Source organism: Electrophorus electricus, chromosome 1, assembly GCF_013358815.1.
Source record: "Electrophorus electricus isolate fEleEle1 chromosome 1, fEleEle1.pri, whole genome shotgun sequence".
In the NCBI taxonomy this organism is placed as follows: Eukaryota; Metazoa; Chordata; class Actinopteri; order Gymnotiformes; family Gymnotidae; genus Electrophorus; species Electrophorus electricus.
In genome coordinates, this window is record NC_049535.1 from 22159303 (window position 1) to 22183769 (window position 24467).

Below are 24467 nucleotides of genomic sequence, written 5' to 3' on the forward strand. Positions count from 1 at the left end.
CCTTGTAATGAGACCTTCTAGGCTAGTGTTAGAGCGATGATGCTTGCTACAACACTGCCACCTGGAGCTGAAGGTAGAGACGAGCATCTGGTAAAACCATGGATCGCTTGCTAATAAAGACAATTCATTCATAAATTAAAGAATGGTAGCTTTCAAGGGTGGGGGTTCTACATTTTAACTTCATTCTGTAAATAGTGTTGGAAAATTGCACGTTGATTAAATTAACCAGTCTGGACCCTTTCGTTACATTGAATTCAACCACCATGAAAACAAAACAATGAGAAACCACTCGTCAAAGAAGGTCTGAATGGAGTATAATAGCAACTTAAGTCGGCCTAAAGCCGGCTAGTCCTGCCACGGGATTTAGAACTGCGTTTTGCAAAGACTTTACAAAGCTTGGGAATGTCAACAGTATGCTGTGACCTCCATAGCAGTTGTTAGGACAGCAATGGACACTACAGAGAGATACAGGATGGCAATCAAAAGCATACACATGGATGAGTTTAGCTTCTTAGGACAGTGTTAACTTTAACTGCTTCATGGGTTTTAACAAGTCAACACATTATTTTCTCCAAAAACATAAATGCAGCAGTTTTCAACTTATTTGTTTTCATTTCCTTTATAATTTTGACATTTTTTATTTTAGCAGTTATATATATTTATGCAGTTCCATTAAAAAGACTTCCACTGACATGCTACAACACAGTTAATGCATAACTAATGAATTCTGTGTAGCTGCTATTTGACACCTGCCCATTATCTGACCCCCCCACCCCCACCCCCACCCCCCACCTCCTTGGCTATTGGTTGCTGAAAGACTGTTGCCTGGACGACAGCTTGTAAACGCAGTAAGCTTGTACCTTGGATCCTTCTCAATAATTAAACCATGACTTCCTTGTTTAAGCAGTAAAATCAGGCTTAACTGAACATGGCTATCCTCTCATCAGTGCTCAGATGCTGAACGTAACAGAAGCAGGTTCCTTTCTCATCATTAGGACGACATAGTAAACAGAAAACAAAATGCAGACGATGAGATTATTGCCTCACCGAAGTTCAGCTCTGGGAAACCTTGGGCTGACAGAAGCAGAGATCAGAGAGGAGGTAGAGAATGGTAAGCTGCATTTAGCTTGACTGCTCTAAAATAAACAGTGTGATCTGTGGTAAACCAGTTAATACTCAATATAACCGAATGGTTTTTTTGAGTTTAGTGTGTGTGTGTGTGTGTGTGTGTGTGTGTGTGTGTGTGTGTGTGTGTGTGTGTGTGTGTGTGTGTGTGTGTGTATATCTGAAGACTGGCTGATACCACTCGCATTTCCTTGTGTTCCCAGACACAGATGATTTGGTCTCTGAGCTCGTTAAGCTTCCTACCAGGGCCAGAATACGAGCAATCAAAGCTTTGCCCATGAGTTTCCAAGACAGAAGAAATATCAGGTTATTGTTTGTTATTTTATAACAGCTTTTCATATTTAACTTATCCCATATCCAGAAAGCCACTTCAGGTTCACATGGTTCAAATGTATGTAGGCCATTTAATATAATTGCAAGATAGCGTGTCTGTACATCTGTATTTACATGCACGTCCGTTGTTTCCAGGAGCAGAGTAATATCCGTCAGACTCTCCAGGAAGAACGTGCTTCTTATGTGCTGTACTGATTTCAGAGAGCAGGTTTCTCTGGTAAGGAGGATGCCATGCCATGCCTCACACTTTTCAAGGAGGTTCTTTACTTCAACAGACTGTGTACTTCGGTAATATTTACATCCGAACAGTGCATGTCCATAAATATGTATGATATACAGTCACCATCCCTTTATTATTTATCCATTTATTTAGAAACACCATTCTATAACTTGTGGGTGTACAGCTATAGCAAACCTGTTGTTGTATACAATTGCATTGTGCTTGTGTTGGTCATCTGTTAGCTCTTAGACCACCCATGTAAAAAGGCCAGAGATACTGCTGTGCCTAAGACACTCTTACCAAAGCAGCATCCACATCTGTGATCCTACCATGTGGGAGTTAAAGACATTTAAAAAAGAGTTGGAAAAAAAAGATAGTAAGTATTGTTATTCAGTAAACTGTAATATCTTTTCCATAAATACACAAAATTATGAGGCAGTGTTTGAATGCATAAAAACAGATGAATTCTAGACTGCAGATAAGAAGAAAACACAACTCAATCTCATCATCGCTGGGATTGTTTCGTTCACTTAGCTTCTTGTAGCAAATGCTGCTTACCAAACATTGTTGTGGCTGAATTTCTACGTTCTGAGTTGGTGGAAACTGTGTAGAGTTAATTTTCTGCCCAGTCTTTCTTTTAATGCTACAAGAATACTCCCACTATCTGAACAATATCCATGTATATGACGATCCATACTGCCTACATGACACAGTCTGAGCCCAGTTCCCTTCTCTGTGTGACAGTACCATTTCTTAGTCCTTCCGCAGGTTCGGCTCCTCTCTGGTCTCAGCCCAAGAGCGTTTGGTGATCTGGCAGGACCCTCTGAAGGCGATTGGGGGCAGGTTTGGCACCTCGGTCCTCTCCTACTTCCGCTTCCTGAAGTGGCTGCTCATGTTCAACGTCTTCTCCCTGTTCATCAACTTCTGCTTCATCACCATCCCGCAGATTGTGTACCCACCCAATGTCACCCACCTCACAAGCTTTAGAGGGCTGGAGCTGCTCACAGGCGCAGTGAGCTCATTTCCACCCTGTCCGTAGCTCAAGCAAATGGTTTAGGCAAAATGTACAAGGCCCGTAGAGTAGTTGCGAATTTGTAGTCTCCGGCGGACATTTGTTCACATTCACTATCAGCAGCGTCGATCAGATTGACCCCATGAACTGTTTAATTCAGTGGTAATTCAGCATGTCTCTGTCAACAGGGTTATTTCAATCAGACGGTGTTCTTTTACGGAGGCTATAATGGTGAAGTCATTGTGACGCAGCCTTCCTACAACATGCAGCTGGCTTATTTCTTCACCATCGCGGCTTACTTGGTGCTATGTGGAGTGTTGCTTATCTACAGGTAATGTGGCTGTCACTTCTAAAACAGTAATACAGAAAAGGTTTTTTGTTCAGCTAACTCACATGGCTAGCAAGGAAGGTACATTTATAACAGGCAAACGCAGTGCTGTGTAGCAACATTAAAACGTTTTCCTTGTCTTCGTTGGTCGATCAAAGGTCAGCAATAAATGAGGGTGGGGTGGCCAGCTACATAAGTAACACACCATTTAATACCGAGACAGAAAATCTGCATGGTTCATGTATTTATTAAGGGCCAGAGCAACTTTTTATATGGAAAATTATCAGTTTATGTTTGTCACCCATGTGTGGGCTATAGATGACCTTCTCTTCTTCAAAGGACACACACGAGTATCTTCCGACATACTCAACAGCCACTTTATTAGAAACGCCTACCTTATTAGGTGAATCTATCATATATGTACATTTTATAGATGTACAATTGCAAACTTTAGAGTCCATGCAGTTTATCAACCATTCTCTTCTTTACTGCATTGTAGCACATGAGGTAAAGACGACAGATTTTTGCACTGCTGATGAAGGACCTCTGTCCAGAACATCCTGGGTTTTCGGAAGTTTACTACAAAGTTTACTACTGCACTTTTTACTACCACTCGATGTTTAACTACACTACACTGCAGTTACTGCCTGGAATCATCTCTCTTATAAAGAGCTCAGTATACATATTTTCTATCCTTTATTTGTCTTCTTGGAAAAACTGGCACAGCATTTCACACGTTGGATTAGGGAGTATTTCCAGGTCGCTGAGAGATGAGAACAGGATATCAGATTAGGGTTTTGAGATGCGGTATCTTTTACTCACTGTTAGCCACATATTTGCATATTCCGATATGCAGATATGTGGTCTGTGATGAATGGACAGCTTTCCTGTGCTCCTCCCCCAGCATGGCCAGGTCCTTCCAGAGGAACTTCACACTGATTTCGGGTCCCGTCTACGGGGCCGCCTGGCGCCTCCTTTGCAGCTGGGACTTTAGCGTCATCAACGAGAAGGCCATCCAGCACCTCAAGAACAACCTCGGCATCCAGCTGAAGGTCACCCTCTCGGGGTCTCCGCCCATCTCACCCCTTGCTTTTGTGCTGCACCGACTGCCGCTGGCTTTAAGGTGCTACAGCACATGCTCACCTCGCCATACTTGCTGCGCAGGAGTCTCTTGCGGAGCGGCTGCAGATGAAGCGGACCTCGACTGTGTCAGACATGCTCCAGCAGCTCTCCCTGCAGCTCCTGGCCTGGCTGCTGTCTGTGGGACTCGCTGTGGCCTCCTGCACTGCCATCTACTTCCTGGGATCCCGCGAGAGCCAGCTGGTGAGCTCTCGCTTGCGTTTCCAACTTGGGGTCGTTTGGTTCACATTACCAAACTGAAGTGTCTCAAAATGCCGTTTGGCAGGGTTTTGGGGTTTTATTTTCCTTCTCAATCTGATCATGTAGAGCTGACAAACCGTTTGCCATTCTCCAGACCAAAATACGATGCATGAGCAAGGTTACTAGCACGTCCATTTTACCAGTTTTATGTGCTTTTTTTCTGCCTGTGTTGTGTCCCAGGGGCCCTTGGGCTACACTGGGGATTTAACGGCCGAAGCCTCCACACTGCTCCTGCCTGTCGTTGTGTCTCTTATCAACCTGATCGTCCCTCTCATCTACACCCTCATTAATAAGATGGAGCACTACGACAGTCCTCGCACCAACATCTACATCATCATCCTGAGGTCTGCTCCCCAAAGCTGCAGCCATTGTGTTTACAGTACAGCATAAATGAGCTTATTTGACCAGTTTTATTTTTTGTGTAGTAAAATAATACCCCTCCCCAAAAGTGAAAAAATCTGTTGTTAAAATAGGGGAAAAAATCTAAATGGCTTAGTCCTTCCCAACTTTTTCACTCCTGTGGTGTTCCTCAGGAATGTCCTGCTGAAGATGTCCATCCTGGGAATTATTTGTTACTATTGGCTAAATGATGATCCCCAGACCATGCCTGTAAGTCTAGTGAATACATTTGCATTATTATGCATAGAATTATAATGGTGAGTGTTGGTGAATCTGTTCTTATTTCGGCCACCTTACAGTGTTGGGAAACGTTTGTGGGTCAGAGTGTGTATCGGCTAGTGGTAGTCGACTTCATATTCTGCCTGCTTGGCTCTTTCTTTGGAGAGTTCCTGTACAGGTAAGTTCAACACCTGTCTTTCTAAATAAAGTATGCTTATTTTCTGAACAATGACTGCCCTGCTGTAATGCCTAGACTGTACTTTTTAAATGTGATGTTTGGGTTGTTTGAAAAATTTCTCTTTAATAAAGCAGTGGAATGAAAATATTGATTGTGTCTGCTGTACCTTCTGCAACCCGTCTTTTAGTTTTTCTTGCCTTTTATCCCAGTGTAATTGGAACCAGATGCATTCGGAGCCTTGGTGTCCCAGAGTTCGACATTGCTACTAATGTACTTGATCTTATCTACGCCCAGACACTGGCATGGTAGTTTATTATTCACTGGTTAATATTCACTGGTGTTTTGCAGTTCATGGCTGCTGAGTCGGATCTCGCTGTATTTGCTTCTTTCTCCTTCCCACAGGATCGGAATCTACTTCTCCCCACTCCTCCCCATCATCCAAGTCATTAAGTTCCTTATCATCTTCTACGTGAAAAGGGTATGTGGTGCTGTGATGTGACCTTGCCTCTCAGTGGCGCAGTAGTGTGTAGTGTAGTGAGAAAAATAATACTGTCTCTCCTGTCTGGGCAAGTGCTCTTTGCTATACCAGTCAATGGGTAAAACTCCTAACAATATACTTGCCTACCTCTGTAACATGATAGAAAATTGTATGTTGCTCTGCCAAGTGTGTAAAATACAGTGATGTCAGCATGCCTCTATGCTGTAGGAGTGTACCGTGATGATGTCAGCGTGCCTCTATGCTGTAGGCGTGTACCGTGATGATGTCAGCGTGCCTCATGCCTCTGATGCAGTAGTTTACTATATGTAGATCTCAGCTGTTCTTCTGGCCCACACTTCAGGTCAGCCTGAACATGAACTGCCAGCCGCCCAGACGCATAGGCAGGGCCGCCCAGATGGAGACCGTCTATATTGCCCTCCTCTTCCTCCCCTCGTTTGTGGGGGCTCTGTCTATGGTGGCCTACACAGTGTGGAGGTAGGAGACCAAGACCAGTCTGTTCTCATCTCACTTGGATGGTAAAACTTTTTAGCCAGAGTTCAAAACAGGAACAAGAACTCCTTTGTTATTGGACTTAGTTGTAACTTTTGGCTGTTGTCGCTTTAGTATTAAGAAATATTTATCATGAAATATTGCTTTGGTCAGAAGGGTCAAACTGCATCCATGGTAGGCCTGCACAATCTATTATTTGTTTACTTTTGTGTTACAATATTTAAACTTGCAATAACAGCACTACTAAATGCTGTAAATGGTAAGACTGTACAAATCACTAAATAAATTTTGTGTACTGTGACCAAGCTGACAAATGCTCCCAATTAGTGTTCTGTAGATTTTTTTGATAAATGATCCGATTGTGCGTAATCAAAATAATACAGGCTACTCTTTAACACACATTAAGGGTTTACTTGTGCTTTTCATTAGGCAAGACATAACACAACTGCATGTAGCAGCAGTATAATATGTAAGAGTTTTCTTGTTCAGTTGTATGCCTGGATAGCTAAATGCAGTTAAGATTTAAAAATTATTTACTGAAAAGAATTTGCATCCTCAGAACGAGGAGCATTAAACTGGTCTGAGATGTGACCCTCCAGGGATTAAAGAACATCCCATCTGGTTTACTTTGCAGCCTGAGGCCTTCTGAGCAGTGTGGGCCATTCCAGGGCCTCAGCACGCCCTTCCAGGCTGTGTTGCAGTGGATGGGCACAGTGGCGAACATTCCAGGCAGTCGCTGGGCCTGGTGGATATTTGAACACATGCTGAGAAATGAGCTCTTCTTCTACCTCATCACTCTCATTGTTCTGTAAGGGCCTCATCACTCTCATCCAGAACTCCTAGACCCCAATGGCTGTTTTGGAGTACTCGTACCATACCACGCTCCATTCAGTTCAGGACAAGATCAAAGATCTAATTTTACACTAACATTCAAAGCTATTTGTAAGATTCAAGGGTATTGTGGGGGCATTTACAGTCCTTAATGCCCTGTCATCATCTTCTCTCTCCCTCATTCCAGCATTTTTACTTATTTCCTCTGGCAAGTCACCCAGGGCCGGAAGCAGCTCATCAGGACTCTAAGGCAGCAGATTGCCAACGTGAGTGCTAAACAGCCAACCTCACACCATACTGGGAGGGGTGGGGCATGTTCTGATGTCATCGCAAGATATCAGTGATGTCCAGTTCCCATTTGTTTATTAGGAGGGCAAGGACAAGGCCTTCCTGCTGAGCAGACTACAGAACCTCCAGAAAGGGAGAAGCGATGCCGCAGGCTTCAGGCCTATGGTGAGCGCGCTTCTTACCCTCAGGAGCCTCACTGCTCCAGTTGCTATCGCTGGTGCTGATGGAGTCCAAGGACAGTAGAGGCCAGCGTATTATGTGTATTCCCAGGCCGAAATCTCTCACGCATAATGCACAAGTCGGGGATGTTGCAGGGCTGACATGCAGAGAGAGGAAGCGCCTGCTGTCTCGTGCATCTGTTAGCGTTGAAATAGCCAGCTGCGAGGAATTAAACAGACACAGATCTAAGCGCAGCATGGAATTGTGCTATAACTGATGCTGAAGAGAAAGACCATGCGGAAAATTCCTCTGCCCTGACTAACTTCCTATTTATATTCCTAATTTCCCCTCTGATCTGTGAAAATGTTTTTCACACCAGACCACCTCACCATCTCGGTTCTTTATAAAATGAAAAGGGCACAAAATTGAAGCCACCCTGAATTCCGGCTTTCTTTTTCTAGATATATAGAATAAGAAATGCATTCTTTTTTCCTATTCTAGAGTTTCACGTTCACTACGCAAACTATAGACCGTTAATTCAAGGCTCGATCTGCACTAGAAAGTGAAATAATATTAGACGTCTCAAAGCCTCAGGAGCTTCGTTAGGAGTCTCCCTCCGCTGCCTTGTGTCACTACCAGTGTTTGGCCACTGATGGGTAAAACGAAAATGCATTTCAGGTTCATTTTAGGGCAGAGACAGCCAGGCAGGACTCTGTAGTGGAAACGGCTACAGAAAAGGAGCCAGCAGTGAGGCCCTAGAACTTATGCAGAGCCACAGTGCAGGGCAGACGGCTCGCACCACCCCCCAAACATTCTCCTAAACCTCCCAAGGCCCAGGCAGGCCAGACCCAGACCCCCACGCCAGGTAGCCAAGACGGCGGGGCAAGGCCTGCGCTGGGTGGAGGATGAAATACCCGCTCTCGACACCCAGCCTAGCAGGCCTCAGAGGTACCCCAGATTACACTCACTGCCCATGAGACACCCTACTGCTAGGTGTGGTACCCAAGACACCACAACTTCCCAGCAGGGAGGCAGGCAGTGTTCTCGGACCCCACACATACACACCTGGCCTCAGCCAGCCTAGCAGCAGAGCGCTCCATGACATGGATTAAGAATGCTCTCGGTTTTAGGTTGGCAGATTGATGAGCTGTTAAAACTGGTATTTTTTCTCAACAATGAGCCTTAAAGATGTTTGAGTCAGTGTAGGGTTATTATCAGGGAGGCACTGTAACACAAGACCTGTGCATTATGGAGCTGTTCTACCTTTGAAACAATCCATTAATCAGATAGTGGTGTGCAAACGTGTGTTCTCACCTCTCACTTTTCCTCTTTCAGGAATTTGATGAGATGACCTACTTCAACCAAAACTGGATGAACACTTTTCCCCTGAATATGTGAAACACTGCACTTTATTTAGTTTGTTTTTGATTGTACTGGAAAAATAGTAAATGGGTGTTCATAGTTTGTTGGACTGAGTGAAGTAGCCATCTCAAGCTCTTGTTCTAGGCATGGAGGCCGAACACTGGCCTGTTTTATCTTATACTGCTCTCACACATCCAATTCTACTCTTCAACTTCATATCAAGTCTTTTAGGAGCTGAATTGAGCTGGTAATGGCAGAGATAAACCTCGCTGCTCTTCAGGAGTCTGAGTTTGAGGACCACCACCTACTGTACTCAGTCCAGTTGGTTTTCTCTAAGAGCAGTGGTCAGCAAACTACCACACCAGCTCATGCACTTAAGACAATGTTAATCTAAAAAAAATGGCTGTCAGTTTCAGGATGTTAAGAATTTTATGAAAAGCCATGTACATTTGTAGCAGTTTTCCAAAACTTTAATTGGTATTCTTTTATAAACAAATAAAACGTTAACTTTTAAATTATACCGTTCATTTTATTGTGAAAAAGGTGTTGCTCTTCATACACTAAGAACTGTACAATCAATAATTTAAAAACATGTCCAGTTTGTTGTTTCTAGAACACTAGATTATCCCTTATTTAAGTAACTCAGCAGCTTTTATCTTAAACCAAAAGGAAAAATAGTGTTTACAATGGTATGCTCATGGCATTCACATCACCATTCCCTTTAGCTAACCCACAGGAGTGTGGAGGAGCGTTCTTCCTCACCGCCTTGTAGGGTAGGTTTTACACACGCTGGTTAAGCCTGGTGTTTCATTAAATAACACCGTCAATAGCAATTCTCTATTGAAGTCGGCTAATAGGGGTAATGTGTGGAAAAATGGCCTTTCAACTCTAAATCAGTCTCTTTCCATTTAAAATGATCAAAAGCCATGTGTAAGGAAGGAGGTCCAGAATACATAATAAGATCAAAATTGGAGACTTCATTCATATAAAAAAAAAAAAATACAAAAGTCACAACTAAGTCACAACTTTTTGTTGCACTTTATGTGCAGTAAAGAAAAAAGAACCCTACACCATGTCCTTGAAAACTAAAACCTACCACTAAGGGTTCTGCAGTTGGCCATGGATGAGTACAATAGCCCGCTCCTTCAAACCTCTTAAACAGCCGATGTTAAAGTTACAGAGGAATACAGAGAGAAGCTCTTCCAGCACTTTCACAATGGACTGTTGCCATTAGGCAGAGCATACAGCTTCAGATGACATGCATTTTCTCTTTCCAAAGGCAAGTACAGAAGACCTGTGAAATGCATCAAACAGTGAAGACTGCCAACCCTCTGGTGGGGTAGGGGCATAAGGGGTAGCCTGCCTCTCAGCCAGGCCAGAGGATGCTTCATTGGGCAGTTTCTGGGGATTTAGGAAGTCCCTGAGATAGAGGGGGTAGAGCATGGGAATGTAGCCATACTGCGTTAAACGTCACTCTTCCTGAACAAAGGCGGACACTGAGACTGGATGGATGATGCAGTAGAGTGCAGGGCAGAGCTGTGGCATGGGGATCCATTATTCATCAGCCATGATTCATCAAGGCAGAATCGTCACCGCCGCTGTTCCAACTGGGTGTGGGAATCACCGGAGCAGCTGGCAGCGGAGAGCTTGAGGCGAGATGCAGGAAGACAGCCAACTCCTGACCCACTCAATGTCTTCAGGAGAGCGTGGCCTTGCTGTGGGGCTAGTTCTGCTTTTTTTTTTTTTTTTTTTTTTTTTTTTTTTTAAGCCCAATTCTTCTGGTGAAAATGTATCACATCATCACTGAGCTTGTGCTCGATATTTAGGTGTGAACAAATGTGCTCTCCGCTCACGGGTTTTCAAAATGATCACTGCTATGTGTTCAACAGCATCACTACAGAAACCATACTTTGTTCTATATGCTGTGAAAAAAAAAGGCCAGAACAGAGACAGGTGTGTTTAAATCATGCCAATACAAACACAAGTCTGGCTCGATACAACACTGAAACAAAGGAGTGCATTAATCTGCTAGGAATCTTTAAAAAACAAAAACAAAAACAAAAAAAAACTGAAATCAGACTCAAAGGACAAACTTTCCTAGTGCCTATAAACAAACAATGAATCAGATTCTGTGTGTCCAGGCTATGTGGTTATGGAGGGCATGGACATGGAAGTGTGAGAACATGGAAATTTAATGGAGAGGTGCGCTTATACGCAGATGCCAGTGCTTCTGAGTGCAGGGGTCTGCTCCTGTAACAGTTCTCTGAAGAACTGCATTACTCACGAAAAGAAGTGTAAATGTCAGTGAAGGTGGAATAAACAATGTCAGCAAGACGCGTGTCAGTGCAGGGGCTTACCAACAGAGGAAAAGAAAACAAGAATGAAAGAATAAAAGATAAATAATCAAGAGTTCGCTTGCTGTCCCCCCCTGGAAACGCTTCCAAGGCCATTTGCGCCCCGAGCATCCCAGGAAGGGCTAAAAGAGGACACCGGGAGTCCAAGCACTGTCTGCCCAGAGCCACCAGAGAGGCCACACCGTGTGCATGTCGGCCTCTGCAGATCTGTCTGGTTCAGAGGCCACCAGCTTGCAGTGTGAAGCAGGTTTAATATCATGCACGAGCAAATCCATCCTGCGCTGCTCCTCAGCATCCTGTCGTTAAAAAGCATGCAAGACGCGGCGACTTTTAGAAGTACTTCATTATTACATGGTAGAGATGATTCCCAGCAAATGCATGTCTGTCCTCCGAGGGCAGAGGACTGCTTAGGCTTATTATAAGGACATACTATAATGAGAGGAGACAGGAAAATTGACATTAGAAAAACAAAGCTTTATGAACTGATGAAAAGAACTTCAACATAGTCAAATGTGCTGAGGTATTAAAAAAAAAATAAATAAATAGAATTTAAAAAAAAATAATTTCCATGTCAAACTGCTCAGACACTGGTCCTCTACTTGTCCTGGTGCATGCGCTCCAGCAGAGGGCGCCAACGCATCACAGGCGACATGCAGTGTCAAAGAACAACTGCCACCGGCAGACAGAACTCAAAGGGTTTACATGGGAGACATTTCTGCCGAATCGTGTAAGAAGTCTGATGTCTTCAGGTGTGAATATTATTAATGTAGTAGAATGGCTGTGGGGGTGGGGCACAGTAACACTCCACCCACATACACACTTTCGCTCCGCCCATCCATGGAGCAGCCACGCTTCCAGCCTCCTCTGCCCCAAATCCTCCTTAAAGTCTGTGTGCTTGAGACCGTTCATATCAGGAGGCTGCAGGCTAGGAGATCTTGCAATTGTTCCGGGTGCAGTTCTGGGGCGGGCTCTGGGGAGGCCGGATGGACTTGGAGCGCTTCAGGCTGTTGCCTTTGCTGCTGGCCGTGTGGGCCAGCGAGTAGGAGCGGCCGTGCATCATGACGGCGTTCATGCCGTTGGCCATGGAGAACGACTTCAGATGGCTCTTGATGGCCACGGGGAGGGGCAGCTTATCAATGAGGTGCACGGGCGTGCAGGAGACGATCGCACGGCAGCACAGGTCCTGTAGGCTGAACACTGGAGAGAGAGGGAAAAAAACACCACACAAATATTAACACAACACAGCCACATGGATAGAGTCAACACTGTTCCAACTGCAAACAGAGTAATGGTGGACGCTATATTCATAATGAGAACCAATTATTCTGAACGTCTTCCCTGGATTCTATCTGGCCATGCTAAAACACAAGTCAGCACATTGTGGCTCTGAAACTTGGCTAACGCAAGTGACACTTCTCTTCAGCAGCTGACCTCATCGTAGGCCCAACATTCACGGTTCCAGCAACAATTGGGAGTGGAGTCATGCCTCTTCTTCCACAAGTTGATTTTAATCTCGTGGGACGTATGCGTGGTTTAAGATTATATGAAATCACCGGCCCCATGTGTGACTCAGTTGTAAAAGACATTCTGATTCAAACCTGTGTGTGTAACCGTTAGACAGCTTGTGTAATTTAATAGGCATGGAAAGGTCCCTCGGCGCAAACGGATGCCACTCATGCAGTGTTGGAACAGAGCAGAGCGTGATGGGAACCGGCAGAGGAAAACTGAGTTAAAAGCCGGCAAAGAAGTGCCTATTAGAACCGACTGCGATGAAAGGCACGACAATTCTGCAAGACGTTATGAACTCTCACGGGATAGCTTCACAGTGATGGTACGAGACAGACAGACCGACCGACCGAGAGAGAGAGACACTTGTTTAACTGAAAGTCTCCTGCCTCTAATTCTGCAGCTCTGCTGTGGACCGCAGGCACTGTGGTTTCCTCCCTCTGAGTAGAGTACTCCACTCCCTCCGCAGTTTACAGAGGGCAGTCATGCAGGCTGCCGTGCTCTAGCATGGGTGCGCTCTGGGAAGCTGTGTCCAACACCCCTTTCTGAACCTCGTTCACCAACAAGCGAGGCAGCGGAGCAGGTTCTTGGACAGTCCCGTTTCATTTCTGACTAAGCAGTTTGTTTTGGTTGTGGCATTCCTGTGTCATGGACTGTTAAAAACCCGTGTATCCTGCAGGGTGTGCAGTTAGTCACTCTCGCACACTCACACTCACACTCTCACGGGGACGCACAGATGACTCACCTCGGTTGGGCCTCCAGAACTTTTCCATGCCGTGTCTCATGAGCACGATGCGCGAGAGCTCCGTGAATGACTCGATGACGTTGAAGTTGCAGAGTGGGCTCACCTCGAAGAAGGTCATGCCGTTTTTCTCAGCGTACGCCCGCGCCTGCTCGGTGGGCACTTGCCGCTTGAACGCCAGGTGCAGCCGGTTCCCTACCAGGATCCGTGGCACACCCGGGGCATGCTGGGAAGGGTGGAGGTGACGAGCGAGAGGGAGAGAGAACAGGGAGGCAGAAAGCAAAAGGAAGGAAGTAACAGAAGATGAATACGAGTGAGAGGTGGAGAGCAGGAGAGAGTAAAGGGAGGGAGCGCAGCGCGCACAGAGCTAGATGGAGCTGTCTGCTCTGTCAACTTGTCCTAACACTGCTGTGCCTCCCTGGTCTGCACAGGGAAGTAAGGCAAACATGGCTGTGTACACGCACACACGCCCTGTGCCTCATGTTTATATCTCTGCTGCTCTCTCAGTCTGCATGCAGGTGTGCGTGCGTGAATGTGTGTTTATGTGCAAGTCTCTTTGTAGGTGGCTGTGGACCAGCCCCAGAGTGGCATGGGGGTGGGATAGGAAAGAGAAATCTTTATCCAGTAGCCAAAAATAACCACACACACACACACACAGAGACACACAGACACACACACACAGACACACACACACAGACACACACACACACACAGACACACACACACACAGACACACACACACACACACACACACAGACACACACACACACACACACACACAGACACACACACACACACACACACACACAGACACACACACACACACAGACACACACACACACACAGACACACACACACACACAGACACACACACACACACACAGACACACACACACAGACACACACACACAGACACACACACACAGACACACACACACAGACACACACACACAGACACACACACACACACACAGACACACACACACAGACACACACACACAGACACACACACACACAGACACACACACACACAGACACACACACACACAGACACACACACACACAGACACACACACACACAGACACACACAGACACACACACACACACACAGACACACACACACAGACACACACACACAGACACACACACAGACACACACACACAGACACACACACACAGACACACACACAGACACACACACAGACACACACACAGACACACACACACACACACAGACACACACACAGACACACAGACACACACACAGACACACACACACAGACACACACACACACACACACACACACAGACACACACACAGACACACACACAGACACACACACACACACACACACACAGACACACACAGACACACACACACACAGACACACACACACACACACAGACACACACACACACACACACAGACACACACACACACACAGACACACACACACACACAGACACACACACACACACACAGACACACACACACACACACACACACACACAAACTATACAGATATGCAGAAGCAGAGAAGTATTTATATACAGTCCGTATGGTGGTGGGGGGGGTGTTTACAGAGAGAGTGCATCCACTGTGGCTAGGCTCCAGTGTGTGACCAGCAGCAGGAACTGGGTGGGAGGGGTTGAGGATGTGCATAGTGTGCTGCTGTGGTGTGTGGCTGTCCTGCTGGAGCCCACTGCCTCTTCAAAGGAACAGGCCACTGGAGCTTTCCGCTGCCTGCCCACAGTCCTAGCTTAGAGCCTCTCACACCTTACAGGTACCTTGAGGCCCTGTGACTGCCTCTTACCTCATCAATCTCTCGAATCCAGCGGTCGATCCCATCAAAGGACCAGCGGTTGGTGATGTCATACACCAGAAGGATCCCCTGTGCCGGATACACAAACAATGAAGTTCCCCTAGACACATCCTGGACACGCAGAAACCACAGGAACTAAAAGCATTGTAGATATTACCGGCCAAGCCAACGCAGTGGAGACCATGCCATGTATTTATTTATTTAAAGATTCCAGTTAAAATTGTAATGTATAGTCTTCATAAGACTTCTAAAATAGTACTAAATATCGTACTTCTCTAAAAACAATTTCCACTCGATCAAATGCATAAGTACTATTAAACATTGCACTCTGTCAGGAGAAACAATTTATGGTTTCCAATGTGGCTGTGTAATTGTCGTCAGTAAGCACAGGCAGGCGAGGCAGGGCAGGGCAGGGCCCTGGTAATTGCCCCAGTAAATGTCCCTCTCAGTATGGCCGCATGAGACAGGAAGCAGCTCTGGGCTTGGTCATCCTCACCTGGGCCCCCCTGGAGTAGGAACGGAAAATGGTACAGAAGCGGCCTTGTCCCGAAGTGTCCCTGAAAAAACACACACATCACACGCGCACACGCACACACACACACACACACGACAAGTTAGGGCAGGTGACACACAGAGCATCCCCCTCTTTCAATTCACTCTCGCTGGCTTAATTTGGAGGCTGGAATCTTAAAAACAGAGAGAATTTTCTAGATGCATTGCACCAGTGTGGGCTTACACAAAAACAAGATGACTCAGCCCCTGCTGTGGCATCACCAGCAGGAAAAACCTGTCTAGCAACTTTGCTAACTTCATTCACACAATGTTTCTGAGAGCCCACAGACACACAAACACAAAGAGACAGTCACACGCACACAGACACACACTCCCCCAAGGGCTCTAAAGGTTTGGACCGAGAGGAACGCATCTACACGATTCTCCCACTCGTCTCGTTGTGAAGCCCTCCTAGTGTTACTCCCATCTGCACATGGGCCCGAACACACAGCCAGGAGACACCAAGCAGGCATACAGCAGTAGAGGACGGCAGCGTCCACACCGGTGTCTTCCCCAGGCACCACCGGGAGCTGGCAGGGCTGCGTGCCCTGCAGCTGGTTAGGATGTGCCGCTTTAACGACCTGCACTGCAGCGGGAGACGTCGCAGACTCGGAAGGCCTGGCCTTGGGCTGTGGGGATGGTGTGATGGCCGTGGAGTGCGTTCTTTCTTTTTTTTTTTTTCTTTCCCCCCTCTCTCCCCCTCTCTCTCTCACTGGGCCCCTTCCTGTCTAATGGATTCCCCACCCCCAACGTGAAAAGGAAGCTCTGGCTTCCAGAGACAGAAAGAGAAAGTGACTGCATTTGACATTCTTTTATTTCAAAAGTGTACCTGTAGCTGTATTGTATTGATGAGCACAGCTGTGGCTACACTACATGTGTAACTGCAGGCCATTCTGACACACAGGCGAGGCCTGGTGCCAATGCTGCAGACGCGTGGGTCTGTACACCTCTTCACGGGTTCTTCATCTGGGCCTGAACACGGGGAGCCTAACCAAACCTCGGGGTGGTACATCAACCGCTGACTATAATTCATGGACAAGCACAAAAAGCTCTGCAGAGAAAAAACGGCCAGTCACCCATCTGTCCACCCCTGTGTGCTCCCCGCCGCTTTGAATGACGGGCGACGGGGAACCAGCTGGCACGAGCTCATCGTTGTGGCGCTAACCCAGCTCACTGGTTCTCGTTTATTTGTCAAGCACCAGGAGGAGGAGCGAGCAGCTCTAACCTGATCAGATCCTTGTTTACAAACATAACCTCCCTCCTAATGTATTTGGATAAGGCGGTATGTAGAAGGCGTGATATCAAAGATCAGCTGCAATGAATGATCTGAACAAAACAACCAAGCAAAAAAAAGCTTCGTGGATGTCCTGACCCGGACCCTTATGTCACTGCACGGTCTGGGATACTGGAAAAAGGGAGAGGGAGGGTATCACAACGATAACAAAAAATGTTTGCTGTGCGTCTGGCCTTTTCAGTCCACAGTGCAGCTCAGTTATCCTTGGAAGCATGCCACCCTGCCAGGCCACCAGCGGTGAACCCAGAGCACTGTAACATTCACGCCACTCGCTGATACTCCGCAGACCTCAGTCACCCTTCGTCACCCATCACACAGTGGAAGAGGCAAAGCACTCACCACAACTCCAGCTTCACTCTCCTCCCATCCAGCAGGATAGTGGTGGTCTTATAGTCGATCCCTGAGAGAGGGGAGAGAGGGAGAGAGAGAAGGTGAAAGGGAGAGAGGGCGGGGTAGAAAGAAGAGAGACGGACCGAGAAAGAGAAAGACAGCGGGAGAGAGAGAGATGGATGTCAAAACAAGCTGAGACACGAGGGCTTTTTTGCTCGGCTGTGTCACGGGAGCTCGATGGCAGCCTCCTGTTTGAAAGCACTTAGACTAATTTTCCGAAAGGCTCCTGGTGGCAAGCAGGCTCTTAAACTGAGATGGATGTCCCGCTTTCGACTCGGGGAGTCCGCGGCTGCCGAGCTCGCAGCAGAGGCCAGAGCAGCCGCACTACCGCTCTAATGCACGACTCAGAGACCCAGCAGGTCTACGAGGCGTCATACACAGAGGCAGAGACGGGCCAACCAATGCACAAACACCTAGCCTTTTTTTTTTTTTTAACTGATAATTACAAACTGTGTCTGTCCGATGTGCCCAACACACCACATGACGTGAATAAGAGTCTATGCATTCAAACTGCTAAACAGCTGCTATGGAGTCTTTTTAAACCCGATTTGCATTTTAATAGGCAGTCCGCCTCCAACAGAACATTGATGGGTGGCTCTTTTTTCATACCGAACAGAACACTGTAATGTTCACAATGGTGGGCAGAGCTCATCTTACTGCCGCATCACTGTTCAGTGCACTCTAATGATCTGATCGCAAATCACACCAACGTGCTGACAGCCCTTAATAAGGTGGTGCATCTATTACCAGGCTACGAAATGCCCCACCCCCACATTCTGCCAACAGAGATTCGTTTGCAGATTAGAGGCATTTTGGTGAGTCTGGAACAAAACATTACATTTATTATTACATATATTATTATTATTATTATTATTATTACTACTACATTACATTTATTAACATGCCACCACTGTTTGGCCGGTGGCTTTTGTCTTAACAAGACAAAACAAAACAGTGTATTGCAAAATTTGTCTTGCCATTTTAGAAGGTTTTTCTCCCCCCCCTAATTGCTCCTTCCTGTTACAGATGTTTTAAAGAAAGAAGCAGAGAAAACAGAAAACAACAGGTTTTATTTAATCCATAAACTTTGATAATCTAGTGAACATGGGTGAGGAGAGAGAGAGAGAGAGAGAGAGAGAGAGAGAGAGAGAGAGAGAGAGAGAGAGAGAGAGAGAGAGAGAGAGAGAGAGAGCGAGAGAGAGAGAGAGAGAGCGAGAGAGAGAGAGAGAGAGCGAGAGAGAGAGAGAGAGAGAGAGAGAGCGAGAGAGAGAGAGAGAGAGAGAGAGAGAGCGAGAGAGAGAGAGAGAGAGAGAGAGAGAGAGAGAGCGAGAGAGAGAGAGAGAGAGAGAGCGAGAGAGAGAGAGAGAGAGAGAGAGAGAGAGCGAGAGAGAGAGAGAGAGAGAGAGAGAGAGAGCGAGAGAGAGAGAGAGAGAGAGAGAGAGAGAGAGAGAGAGAGAGAGAGAGAGAGAGAGAGAGAGAGAGAGAGAGAGAGAGAGAGAGAGAGCGAGGGAGAGAGAGAGAGAGAGAGAGAGAGAGAGAGAGAGAGAGAGAGGAGACTGACTCTGTCAGATGCCTTAATATATCCAGTGAAGCTTGCAGGCTCTGCCTAGGTTCCATTATTAAATGTACATGTACAGGAGCGCTCAATGAGGAGGAAATGGCCACTGGAGCTTCTGCTGGCAGGCGGCAGAGCAGGGAAGACAGATGTGATGGATTGAACTCCCTTCTGCTCAGTGTAAACAACAAACAAATAAGCAAGAACATTCAGACAGCTCAGGAGCCATAGCTCAAAAGGGCAAGAGAACCTTGTTCAAGAGCTGGTTTGTTTCATGCACTTGTCCAGGTCCCCCACGCTGGAAGGCCCCTCCCTGCTCTGAAGCAAGCGCGGGGGGTATGGGTCACCTCTTTCATAGGTGAACACCTCATGGGGTCCGTAGGAGGTCTCTGCAGGAAAGGAATCCTCTAGCCTAAATGCTGGCCTACAGGGACCAGTTAGCACCTAACCCACCTCTGGCCCTCAAGCAAGCCTAAGAGATAAAAGGGAGGTCGGGAACACAAGACACTTCAGGGAGTTCCTGTCCTGTGGAGCATTTGTTGATTAGGGAACATGTTCTTGGCTCATAATCTTATTCATGATCATGGACAAAACTGAACATGGCAGAACATGACGGATAACAGATGAGAGAGAACCCGTCTACTCTAGTAAGTGCCTGGGTGAGAGTCCTCTGTGGTGCGATTTAAGGCCTGCAAACCTGTGAGCTCAGAGGCCCAGGAGGAAACGCACAGCAGGGCCACCAAGCGAGGCTGTAAATCTGGTTTAACTGACACATACCACTGCAGCAGGTGCACCAAAGAGCCACAAAGTAACACGTATACATCATAACGCTACAACGAGTGCTATAGAGGCCCATTTTAGTCCAAGACTGGCTCTAAAACCTGTGATTTATCCATGCAAGGAGAACATTAGTCCCTGGAGATACAAACTGGGGGCTGAAACAAAATCCTCTTGCACAGACTTGAGTCAAAAAAGAAAGCAGCCAGGCCACAAACCAGTTCCACCTCACTGTCATAACTTAGCCTGCGGCTATAGGTCCCCATACAAGTAAGCCGTGTTAGTGGAAGATGGTGACAGGGGATGCCTGGCGAGTGGTGGATCTTCACCAACGCCTTTAAAATCCATGCATGTGAGCCCAGGATCTAGGATGTGAGGATCCCTGGAAGACGAGCAGCACTGTAGAAAGAGCGCCGTCACACGGCGGCCTGAGCTCACTATTGCACAGTGCGCCACTTTGTTCAGAGTGCCGCCGGTGATCGGGAGGCGGCCCAGCCAGCCAAAATATCTGGGCTCCCCCTCTGCGCCGCATGCTCTTTAAATATTTACAGATGCGTTCTTTCAGCCCGAGAGAGAGACAGATCAATGAGTGCAAAAGGCTCGGCGTACACATGCCAGCAGTCTACCGCTCGCTCAGCCCGGCCATTAACGAATGCCTTGGGGTTCGGAGTATTTGTGGAGCGCTTGAGCCCTCGCTCCTTTCCACCACCCTGACACAAAAGGGGCAGAAAGAAGGATTCAGACAGGCGCTCCCCACAGATGCCTAAAAAAACTCAGCGAATACACATTCAATCTGCGCCAGCCGTGTGATGCTGAAGGGGATAAAGCTTGTTTTGTGTGTGTTTGGTTTTTTTTAACAAGAGATAGAACATTACAATCCAGTCAATGCTTGTGGTGTCCGTTGTCAGCCAGAGGAGGATGGGCCCGCCTTGGAGTATTGGTTCCTCTCAAGGCTTCCTCCTCATGCCCTAGAGAGTTTTTCCTCTAGACTGTCGAGCTTGGCTTGCTCACCACGATCCTGGACTCAGACGCGTGTAAAGCTGCTCTGTGACAATGGCTGTTGTACAAAGCGCTATATAAATAAATTTTACTTGACTTTTCACTTTACTTCTCATAAAGCTTCTAATATAGAAATTATCTGGGACCTTCAGGAAAGCACCCCAAGACAACCCTTGCAACATTAAATTGTTTGAGAGAGTCCAGTCATAGTGGTTTATTGAGGTGTATTTAATTCAGAAGAAGTTATAATAAAAATAAATAAATAAATAAAAATTTAAAAAAAGGATATCCAAGCACACAGAGGTCTGTCCAACTGCAAATCATCTAAACCAAATCCAATTGGTTATGGCAGGTTTGCTCATATTACTCCTTATTTCAGCTAAAACACTACCACATCAGAGAAGTCAACTACTGAAAAACTGAAATACCAATTCAAAATTGTTTGCCATCTCTGCAGTTTAGAGGTATAGACAGAGACCACAAAGAAATGGCTTATATGCCTTACGATCACGCAGTGAAGGACCACACGATCCCGCAGTGAAAGATTATATGATCACTTTGCCTCACACAAAGTAAGGGTGCATCTGATCTGATTTTTTTTGAGCATTGGCAAATGCCATCGGAGGCCTCCAGTGAAATTGGGCCTATGCTTGTGGAGGGATTCACGGTTAAAGTCTCACATGCTGATTATGACGAGAAGCACCAAGAGTCATGACACATTTTACAGCTCGTCCTGGCATGCTGAACATTGTGACCTGGGAGGTGTTTTTGAAACCAGACAACCAGACTTGGCGTTCTTGCCATAAAAAGATATTATTAACCAAGTCACATTCATCTACTAAATACATAAGACATTTCCACTTGACCCCACAAGCCTAATCACAAGGGCGGGATATAGCTCAGTGTTTCTCAACTACATAACTGCATCAACATAATTCAACTGCATTATATATTTATATAACATTGTACATTATAGTCATATTGATTTGATTGCACAGTTGTCCAATATATATCAGTGTGCTCACTTGGGAACAAAATGATCTTAGTTTTGCTGTCACCTTGCTCTACCAGTTCATACAAACAAGGTACAAAAGGGGAAACCAAAAGGAACAGCTCATGGATTTCTTGGAGTGGAACAGGGAGTCATGAACATAGCACATTCTGTATTGCACAGCCCAGCCAAGGCACATTCATAGACAGCCTTTTATGACATTCAGTGATTTATGTTGAGGAAGATAACTTTATTACAAGACAGATAAGCTTTTTAATGCAATGCAATCCTTATAAGGCAGAGGTTGATTGAAGCAGATTTGTGAATTACAGAAATTACTGCAAGAATGAACATGTACAACCTTAAAAATTCACAACTAATAATTATTGAAATGCATTCCAAAAATCATGCCAAACAAGACTCAGAAAAAAGGCTTCCAATATGCAAGCACCCATCAGAGGGGACAAAAAAAAGTTATAGTTTGTACTTCTGTTTAAATGCCTGCAGGGTGAATTGACTCAACACGCAAAATGACGCTACCATATTTGTGTTATTCCCAAGGCCATGTTGTTTCTCCATGACTGCTCTGCAAACATTTAACCTGGCCTCGCTTCAAGGCTGCCCTCTGAAACTCGAATGTCATTCTTCAGTGACTTAACTGTTACGGTTAATTTAGCACTATGATGTGCGCTAAACCTGGGGACTTACCACTGCTGTAAGCGTAAGGTGACTCCGCAGATCCGTCCTGCAGGCTGTCCAGAATCTCCCCTTTCCCCACATCGCTGTCTCCGACAAGGAGAAACTTCAGCAAGTAGTCATAGCTTTTCACAGGGCTCCCCTGAGTGCCCATGCTTGCTCGCATCAGAGCCAAAGGTAAATCGCTGATTTGAGTCCTGTTTGAAGCTCTCTGACGCCCGACGGTCGAGCAATGTGAAACTATGTCATCGAAATCTTCTGGGCCAAATGCACAAAGCAGTCGATTCAAATGATCAGATTTTTTTCCGCTTTCAATCCACTTTCAGACTAGACCGACCAAAACAGGCAGGGATATAGTTATACGTCGGAACTAACGCTAGCTTTATGTAGCTAGTAAATCAGTACGCGTAGTTTAAAGCTTTACGTTAACGAAACGGTTGCAACTCTGGCTGGACCTCCGGTTGTGGACCACCAAGCAGCACGTTTTGTGCCAGACAGCAGTCTTTAAAAGACACTGATTTAACGTTGCTCCTTAGCTAGCATAGCCGTCTAGCTACGTTAGCTCATATAACGTTAGCCAGCTACGCTAGCTACATAGTCACTGAGAGCCCAGTTAGCGATCTTAGCTGACTTAGTCTTTTTTGTACAGTATATAACTTAATATAACACTAGCTACCAGCTTCTTTTTTTAATTACTTGCTGGTTAGCTAGCTAGGATAGCTAGCTAGCCCGTTAAACAAGTTTGATAAATCATTGTTCGCTAGTTAGATACCAATGCCTACCAAACGCAATACAAAGAAGATAGATAGCTAGCATAGCAAATTAAAAAAAAATCATATAAAATAGTACTATGTAGCTAAGGAAAATAGCATGCATTATCTTTAGGGCACCAGTCTGCAGAAGAAAAAAAACTGGTTTCTCGCTTTGTGCAAACCAGACCACAACAGCTTCCTTGGTTCTGTTGCTGGTGTAGCCAAACTATCTCGCTAGCTAGCTAGCTAAGACAGCTAACAGACAGGCAAACAACCTTCATAGCCAGCTGGTTATGTACCTATCTAGCTGTCAAATGCCATGGCATTTACAACAGTAACAAATGCGTATCGTCTTTGTCAAAACACACTCCTATCATTTTCTCGTACAACCGTACAAACAGGAGCTAGCTAACTACTATTGTAAAGCTATTGTGGCTTAAAGTGAAGATCACCGTGTACAAGATCCAGGCCCCTCGTCTGGGCAACAAAGATTTAGACCTTCGCTGTGTTCATCTTGGAACATGACCAGAACTTCTTGTGCACTTCGTAGACGCGGTATTGCACCGAAAAATGCTTTAATCCAATCTTCTCATCCACGCCGCCCGTATAATTAGCTAGTGCGCCTGAAAATGCGACTTTGCCCCATGCTCTGGTTTGTCTTTGCACGCACCGTCAGTACTGCACATTCAGCGGTGCCTACCAAAACACACCCCGCCTTCCTCTGATACTTTGATCTGGATTGGCCCAGATTGAGTTTAGACCATTTCCTGGGCACATATATCATGAAAGAACGTTTAATTTGCCATATTCACATTTATTGCGACATGAAAGTGACTCCGAAGGTCTAGAAACACATCGTTTTTAAACTGTGATGATAATGTAGTATTTTGAAAAGATACAATAATGTATTTTAAGTACCATGTAATTTTCAATATTGCCAGTTATTTTGCTGTACTCGATAGTGTTGCGTTAACCATTAAAAAATGTTTTTTTATTTGTTTGTTTTGTTTAAATAGGAAAGCAATGATATAAAAAAAAAAAAACACATATTAAAAACTCACATTGTTACTGGAAGCTATTCACATGACAGCTGTGCAAGGGTTAAGAGGCCAGAGGGCAGAGGACTTTCAGAGAAACATTAAAGGACAAGCCCCTTCCCCCCAGAATAGATTAAAATGCAAATTGGTGTATGAAGCCTTTGTGCCTACACATC

General features: G+C 45.8%; 2 protein-coding genes across 2 annotated transcripts; one reads left to right on the plus strand and one right to left on the minus strand.

The window, feature by feature from the left end:
- Nucleotides 1-912: 912 nt before the first annotated feature.
- Nucleotides 913-10868, plus strand: tmc5 (transmembrane channel like 5). Its single transcript, XM_027002763.2, has 17 exons — nucleotides 913-1111; nucleotides 1329-1431; nucleotides 1594-1675; nucleotides 2436-2690; nucleotides 2879-3021; nucleotides 3923-4070; nucleotides 4183-4341; nucleotides 4579-4742; nucleotides 4932-5007; nucleotides 5097-5194; nucleotides 5404-5499; nucleotides 5597-5672; nucleotides 6034-6167; nucleotides 6817-6990; nucleotides 7201-7279; nucleotides 7383-7466; nucleotides 8796-10868. The coding sequence occupies exons 1-17, from the start codon at nucleotides 1021-1023 to the stop codon at nucleotides 8856-8858; spliced, it is 2025 nt and encodes a 674-aa protein (XP_026858564.2). The 5' UTR covers nucleotides 913-1020; the 3' UTR covers nucleotides 8859-10868.
- Nucleotides 10869-11629: 761 nt separating this feature from the next.
- Nucleotides 11630-23939, minus strand: rab40c (RAB40c, member RAS oncogene family). Its single transcript, XM_027002764.2, has 6 exons — nucleotides 22515-23939; nucleotides 17434-17494; nucleotides 15745-15805; nucleotides 15240-15317; nucleotides 13428-13650; nucleotides 11630-12373 (listed from the first exon to the last, which is right to left on the minus strand). Exons 1-6 carry the CDS (start codon nucleotides 22666-22668, stop codon nucleotides 12102-12104), a joined length of 849 nt encoding a protein of 282 aa, XP_026858565.1. The 5' UTR covers nucleotides 22669-23939; the 3' UTR covers nucleotides 11630-12101.
- Between the last annotated feature and the right edge of the window lie 528 nt (nucleotides 23940-24467).

Excerpts from the sequence above, each read along its gene's own strand:
- rab40c (XM_027002764.2), bottom strand. The coding sequence starts at position 22,668 with ATGCGAGCAAGCATGGGCACTCAGGGGAGCCCTGTGAAAAGCTATGAC. Across the intron at positions 13,651-15,239 it reads GGATTCGAGAGATTGATGAG|CATGCCCCGGGTGTGCCACG; the intron begins GTAAGAGGCAGT and ends CACCCTTCCCAG. Across the intron at positions 12,374-13,427 it reads GTTCTGGAGGCCCAACCGAG|TGTTCAGCCTACAGGACCTG; the intron begins GTGAGTCATCTG and ends CTCTCTCTCCAG.
- tmc5 (XM_027002763.2), top strand. The coding sequence starts at position 1,021 with ATGCAGACGATGAGATTATTGCCTCACCGAAGTTCAGCTCTGGGAAAC. Across the intron at positions 4,743-4,931 it reads ATCTACATCATCATCCTGAG|GAATGTCCTGCTGAAGATGT; the intron begins GTCTGCTCCCCA and ends GGTGTTCCTCAG. Across the intron at positions 5,500-5,596 it reads TACGCCCAGACACTGGCATG|GATCGGAATCTACTTCTCCC; the intron begins GTAGTTTATTAT and ends TCCTTCCCACAG.